Below are 7,426 nucleotides of genomic sequence, written 5' to 3'. Positions count from 1 at the left end.
AAAGCCCTAGAGGCTCATTAATGTCCTTGTGCTGTGTCTGTGCTGATGAGCTGGGCTGGGCTCCTGGCCCAGAGGCAGCTCCTGGCAAACCAAGAAGAGCTTCATAAAGACATTTCTCCTGAGGAGCAGCTCCTCTACCAGCCCAGCTGAGCTGGGGCACTGCCTGCAGCCACCCTGGGCACAGCACAGAGGCACAGAGAGCTTCAATCAGTCAGGGCTGGGAAGGTTCCTAGAAGTGCTTGGGACACAATCACTGCCAGCCCTTGGCACAGGAACCTCTGGCTGCAGGACAAGGCAGCTGCACCTCTTGGAGCCATCTCCTAAAGCTGGAACATCCCAATGCCTACAGACTCTGTGAGTAAATCTCTGAATATTTCTGGTGCAGGGGAGGTGATATGCTCATGAAACTTTGACATGCTGAGGAATGCTGTTCAGTCATAAAATATTTCCAATACAAGGATTTCATTAAAAATTAGGACATTTCCAAAGACTTTGTATTCCGTTTCCTAATATTGGAGAATGGCAGGGAGTGGGGGGATGAAAAATAAAGATTGGTATGAATATTATTTATGACATTTTAAAAGTTCCTGAGACATTGGAACTGTTATTTTAGTGTTCCGTAGATTCGCAGGAGATCCCTATTGTCCTTGCAGCCTCTCTGCCCATGGACAGCACCAGCATCATCTTTGCTGGGCCCATGAGGCTCAGTCTGAGCTGTCCTTTCTCCAAGCTGCAGACAGAACCTGCCCCAGCCATGGCCATGAAACAGGCAGGGTTCTGTAGGGCCAAGGAGAGGGCACAGAGATTTGGGGTCTGTGAGTGCTGGCAGGGAGAGATCAGGCACAGGGAAACACCTGAAGGAGGGAAATCTCCAGGAAGCAGAGAGAAGATTGGGCAGTGAGAGAAAACAAAACCCAGCAATGCTGTGGCAGGGAGAGTTTAGAGATGCCCACAGGATCCCCTCCAGTGCAGCCCCTCCCTCTGAACAAGCCCCCTCCCTCCTGTGCCCCCAGCCAAGCCTCTGCCCTCAGGGCCGGGGCTCCAAGGTGTGCAGCCCCTCCTGTGCAGGCAGAGCTGCAGCAGAGCCGTGGGGCAGCTCTGCAGCCCCGGGCCCAGTTCCCTCTGCAGAGCACAGGGCTGGGAGCAGCTGCCCGGCCCTGGGGGCTCTGGCAGGGGGCACAGCTGGCTCAGGGTGATGCTGGCCCCAGTGCCCGGCTCTGGGCAATGCTGTCAGTGCAGCCAGAGAAGGAGCTGCATCTCCCTCAATCCAATGCCATCATAAGGACACCTGGAATATCCCTGAGATTTCAGTCCAAGCTTTGAGCTTCCCTCCAGGATACAAACCTGTCCTGTAGCATCTCTGTGTTATCTAAAAGCCCCACGGTGAGACACAGAAGGTCTATGATGAGAGAATGCTTTTGGGTTGGTGAAATGAGCTCTGTCTGTCCCTGGGTACAAATGTGGGGCTGAGACCTTGAGAAGGGGATGGACATTTGGTGGACTGTGGGGATCCATCTGCATTCAGCAATGTCAGGATGGCTTTTAAAGGAAACATGGGAGGGTGATCATCCTCTGTCTGGGAAAGGTGAAAGCCCAGAGAATCCTGGAACAGGACAGGGTGACAGACCTCCTTCCCTCCCTCTCCACTCACCACCTTGCCTCAGAGAACTCACGGTTCTCCCTGAGGGTAGCAGAAATGCAGAGAGTTTCTGACATACAAAAATAATCAGCAGGGGAGATGAAGAAAAGCTGTAAATAACACTAGTACATTTAAACAGACTTTACCATTCCTGTTCTGTGTCAGTGGGAGGGCAGATGCTGACAGGGCCTTCTGTGTTAACAGAGATTCAAAGAGGAACACGAGGACAGCTCCCTGTCCCTCTCCTATGTCTGCACAGCAAGGCTGAACTGTAAAATCCTCTGTGTGTACCTACCCTGAACCCGAAGTCCCAGTCAGGAAGCAGAAGCCAGGGCTCCACACTTGGAGCTGAAGGAAAATCTGCTGGAAATTATAAAGGGTGTCAGAGTGTTAGAGGAGAAGGGTCTGTGGGAAAAAGCTTTGATTTTGCTGGAAGTTTCTCCTAACCGTTCACTGACTTTTCTCCATGAACAGCTTCCAATGGCCAGAGACAGCAAATGTCCAACAGCAGCTCCATCTGGCACTTCCTCCTGCTGGCGTTGGCAGACACGCGGCAGCTGCAGATCCTGCACTTCTGCCTCCTTCTGGGCATCTCCCTGGCTGCCCTCCTGGGCAACGGCCTCATCATCAGCGTCGTAGCCTGCAGCAACCACCTGCACACGCCCATGTTCTTCTTCCTGCTCAACCTGGCCCTCAGCGACCTGGGCTCCGTCTGCACCACTGTCCCCAAAGCCATGCACAATTCCCTCTGGGACACCAGAGACATCTCCTACTCAGGATGTGCTGCACAACTCTTTTTTTTTGTGTTTTTCATGTCATTAGAGGTTTACCTCCTGACCATCATGTGCTACGACCGCTACGTGTCCATCTGCAAACCCCTGCACTACGGGACTCTCCTGGGCAGCAGAGCTTGTGCCCACACAGCAGCAGCTGCCTGGGCCAGTGCCTTTCTCAATGCTCTGCTGAACACAGCCAATACATTTTCCCTGCCCCTGTGCCATGGCAATGCCCTGGGCCAGTTCTTCTGTGAAATCCCCCAGATCCTCAAGCTCTCCTGCTCCAAATCTTATCTCAGGGAACTTGGGCTCATTGTGGTTGGTGCATCTTTAGGTTTGTGTTGTTTTGTGTTCATTGTTTTCTCCTATGTGCAGATCTTCAGGGCTGTGCTGAGGATCCCTTCTGAGCAGGGACGGCACAAAGCCTTTTCCACCTGCCTCCCTCACCTGGCCGTGGTCTCCCTGTTCCTCAGCACTGGCACATTTGCCTACCTGAAGCCCTCCTCCATCTCCTCCCCATTCCTTGATCTGGCACTGTCCGTTCTGTACTCGGTGGTGCCTCCAGCCCTGAATCCCCTCATCTACAGCCTGAGGAACCAGGAGCTCAAGGCTGCAGTGTGGAGACTGATGACTGGATGGTTTCAGAAACACTAAACTGCTGGCCAGTTTCTGCAAATCACTTGTAATAAAAGCAATCTTCAATACTTCATGTAAGTCTCATTTTGGAAGTTCTTTATCTTTGCTTTAAATTTTAAATATTTTCTACAAAGTGATGTCCTTGTTTGTGCCAACTTGGTGTTGCCAGTGCTGCTGCCGTGGCCCTGCCCCGCTGCCCTGGTGGCCCTGGTGTTGCTGTAGGGCCTGAGTGCTCTCGGGGCCGGGCACAGCCCTGGGGGTGGCAGTGCCGGGGCTGCAGCAGGGACAGGCTATGGGCACTGCTGGGGCAGCGCTGATGCCTCAGGCCAGGGCCTGGGGGCTCCAGGCTCCTTGCCCAGGCTCTCTCAAGAACACGCCCAGGCCAATGCTCAGCACAGAAAAGCCCTGTGAGCATCCCCAGGCTGGCCGTGGGCAGGCTGGGAGCAAACAGCATGGCTGGGGCTCTGCAAAAGCCCTGGGGCAGTTGGGAAGGAGCAGCAGAGCAGGGGCTGATCCATCCCCAGTGCACTGCACAGCCCAGGGCAGTGTCCCAGAGCGTCCTCATGGAGCTGCCAACAACATCCCCCCTCTGCACCGCTAGCCTCAAGCCCTAGCCTCAGTTGCTTTCTTCCCTTTCTTTGCTTTCTTTCCTCTCTACTGCCCCAAATCTCTTCCTCTTGCCCACCCCTGTTCCCTCCCCTGCAAACAGCCCATCCCTGTTTGCCCTTTCCTCTCTGGCCCCACTCCCCATTGCAATTCCTGACTTGGCACCATGGGAACGTCCCTTGGGCAGCAGGATCATCCTACAAGTACTGCAGGAATTGTCTGCAGGCTCCTGCAGTGCTTGGTGCTGCTCCCTTGCCAGAGGCACCCCAGGCCAGGGGACACATCTGGGCTGCTGTGTCTGGCTCTGGGGCTCCCTATTCTGGGCAGTGAGGAGAAGCTGCAGAGGCTCTGCAGGACTGACAGGATGGGCTTTGGGGCTGGCAGGAGAAGCTGAGGGACCTGGGCTGCTGGAGCTGCTGAAGAGGAGGCCCAGGGCTCATCCTGCAACTGCTCCAAGGGTGGTTCCAGAGAGTCACAGAATCAGCAAGGTTGGAAAAGACCTTGGAGATCATCAAGTCCAACCTGTGCCCGGATATTGCCTTGTCTCCCTGAGCCTCCTCTTCTCCAGGATAAACAACCCCAGCTCCCTCAGCCGCTCCTCACAGGACTTGTGTTCCAGACCCCTTCCCAGCCTTGTTGCCCTTCTCTGGACACGCTCCAGCCCCTCCATGGCCTTCTTGAATTGGGGACCCAGAACTGGACAAGCACTCGAGGTGTGGCCTCACCAGTGCCGAGTGCAGGGGAAGAATCCCTGCCCTGCTCCTGCTGGCCACACCATTCCTGATCCAGGCCAGGAGCCATTGGCCTTCTCGCCCACCTGGGCACACTGCTGGCTCATGTCCAGCCTCCTGTCCATCAGTGCCTCCAGGTCCCTTTCTGCCTGGCCGCTGTCCAGCCACTCTGTCCCCAGCCTGTAGTGCTGCAGGGGTTGTTGTGGCCAAAGTGCAGGACCCGGCACTTGGACTTGTTCAACCTCATCTTGCTGGATTTAAGCCCTGGATCCAGCCTGTCCAGGTCCCTCTGCAGAGCCCTCCTACCCTCCAGCAGATCCACACTCACACCCAGCCTGATGTCATCTGCACATTTGCTGATGCTGGACTCAGTCCCCTCATGCAGATCATCAATGCAGATATTGAAATCCACGCTGGCTGGCTCTGATCCCTCGGCCATCCTGTGGGTGTCCTGTGATGGCACTCAAGGTGATCTGTTCCATAACCTTGCTGGGCACCCAGGGCAGGCTGACAGGCCTGGAGTTGCCCAGCTCCTCCTTCCAGCCCTTCTTGGGGATGGGGTCACATTGGCACCTCCAGTGCTCTGGGACCTCCCTGCTGAGCCAGCCCTGATGGTAAATGATGGAGAGCAGCTTGGGGAGCTCATCCACAGCTCCCTCATCCCCCTGGGATGGATCCCATCTGTTCCCAGAGACACCTGTGAGCATCTGAGTGGCTCAGCTGGTCCCCAGCTGCTCCCTCCTGGATTACAGGGGGCTGTTCTGCTCCCTGTGCCCATCCACCACCTCAGGAGAACACTTTTCCCGAGGAGAAGTTGACTTAGTGTTGAAAAATGAGGCAAAGAAGGGGTTAAGTACCTCAGCATTTTCCTCACATTTGGGAACCCTATCTCCCCCAATAATGAATGGAGATTGTCCTTTTACCTCTTTTGCCATCAATGTATTTATAGAAACATTTTTATTATCCTTCACAGAAATGGCCTGGGTAAGCCTTAAGCTTTCACCTCTCTAATTTTCTTTCTGCATGACCTAACAGCATCCTTAAATATTTCCTGAGTTACCTGTGTCTCTCTCCAAAGGTGATGCACCTCTTTTTGGCAACAAGTTCCTGCAAAAGGCCCATCACGTACAGAATGTCACCTGTTGGCTAAAGTACGCCTCAGAGGAGGAAAATACAAGAGTCTATCATTTAAAAGAGGGAAAGCAAGCTAGGAAAGTAAAAGAAGAAGAAGAGGCTGGGAAGGCTGAAAAAAAACTGGGACCCCTTTGACCACTTCCTTCCTGCTACCCTTGCAGTACCTCAAGTCCTTCCTCGAATTCCTCTTGCTGCGGACCCAATTCCTCCTCCTCTCCCAGCTCTCATTCCTTTACCACCTCCTAACCCAGTTATACCTCCATCACCTTCCCCTCAACCCTCTCCTTACTCTCTTTACCTTTTACTTCTGCCCCCTTACCTACACCATATCATGTACCCCTTATTCACCAGCAAGTTCCTGCTCTGCCTCCCCACCACAAATGAGAAGCCAAACAACATCTCAGGATCTCATGCCCAAGAGTGAAGTTAACCAGTCAGCCTCCACAGATGATGTTGTAACACCCGGTCCAAAGTGGCTGAAATGGAAAAATTGTTCCCCCTCAGAGAAGTTCCCATGGGCGGGGTGGCCAGTGAGATTGGATTTGTAAATGCTCCCTTGACTGCATCCGAAGATAGAAACTTTAGGAAAGAATTGTGAAATTTAGTGGAAGACCCAGTAGGAATAGCAAATCAAATTGATCCATTTTTAGCCCTAATATTTATACATGGGGAGAACTGAACTCCATCTTTAACATCCTATTTTCCCCAGAAGAAACTCGATTAATAAGAACTGCAGAAATGAACATTTGGGAGTGAGAAAACCAACCTGGGCCCCCAGGTGACCAAAAAATGCTTTTAGTGGAGCCTGACTGGGACCCTAATCAAGAAGAGGGGAGAAGGAACATGAGAGATTACAGGTCCCTGATGACCAGAGGGATAAAAGAATCAGTCCCTAGAGGGAGTAATACCAGGTTAGCGTTTGACAGCACTCAGGAAAAAGACGAGGCCCCAGCAACATGGCTTAATAGGCTGAAGCAAAACTTCCAGATTTACTCTAATGTGGACCCAGACAGCCCAGAAGGCCAATCTCGGGTTCCCTACAGTCGGGGATGACCCCGAGAATCCTTTTTTCCCAGCCTGGTGTTTCCAAGAAGGACTCTGAATTCTTCGGCTCTGGTTTCCAAGGTTGTTTATTGTTTCTTATCTATAACATTTTTTCTCTGGCCTGCCGAGATGTTTTCAGCAGGTCAGACAGAGGCACACTCCCCATCCCAGGGCTGGTGTCTACGTTTTATGCTATGAACTACGTGTACTTTATTTATCATTATTTTCCAATACCTTTCACCTATGTTAGACAGTCTACTTCTACTCTAAACCAATCCTAAAATGCCACCATCTCCAAGAAGGTGGAGGCTAAGAAGAAGAAGGAAGAAGAACAGGAGAACACACAAGTCCCTCCCTCTTGCCTCCTAGACCTCTGTATAAAAATCCCCAAAATACCATTTTACACCCTGTGACAGATTTGTTATCATTCTACTTAAACCTTTTTCTGACTTGTAATTTTTCATACAAGGTTGGTAATTTGCTCTGTGGGTTAAGATCATAATCCCAGGTGTCTTTGGCTTCCTGCCAGGACTCCCCAGCCAGGTCACGTGTCCTCCAGGGCACCCAGAAGGGTGTCCTGGGTTCTGACGGGCCAAGTCCTTCTAAAGGTACAATGTGTAACTAAATCCTGGCCAGATAACAGATGAAAGTTAGAAAGAATAGAGGACTGGCAGGAAAAAATATTAATGAACTGCTGGGAGAAGCCATAAGAGTATATATAAGAAGAGAAGAAGAAAAGACAAAAAATAAAAGCTACAATTATGGTAGCCATAGCCAGAGAAAGTGTGGGAGCCAACAAATACAGGCAGTAGAATCACTTAGAAGAGACAAAGGTTTTATTGGACCAAAAGGGACTAGGG

At 52.0% G+C, this 7,426-nt stretch overlaps 1 protein-coding gene across 1 annotated transcript; it reads left to right on the top strand.

Moving 5' to 3' along the window:
• Positions 1-2,250: 2,250 nt before the first annotated feature.
• Positions 2,251-2,997, top strand: LOC131559609 (olfactory receptor 14A16-like; the record flags this gene model as incomplete). Its single annotated transcript, XM_058808027.1, has 1 exon — positions 2,251-2,997. A coding segment is annotated over one exon (747 nt), but the record flags the coding sequence as incomplete, so codon positions are not given.
• Positions 2,998-7,426: the final 4,429 nt, after the last annotated feature.

This window comes from Ammospiza caudacuta, chromosome 7 (assembly GCF_027887145.1).
Source record: "Ammospiza caudacuta isolate bAmmCau1 chromosome 7, bAmmCau1.pri, whole genome shotgun sequence".
NCBI classification, from domain to species: Eukaryota; Metazoa; Chordata; class Aves; order Passeriformes; family Passerellidae; genus Ammospiza; species Ammospiza caudacuta.
This window is presented reverse-complemented; position numbering and strand designations above follow the sequence as displayed.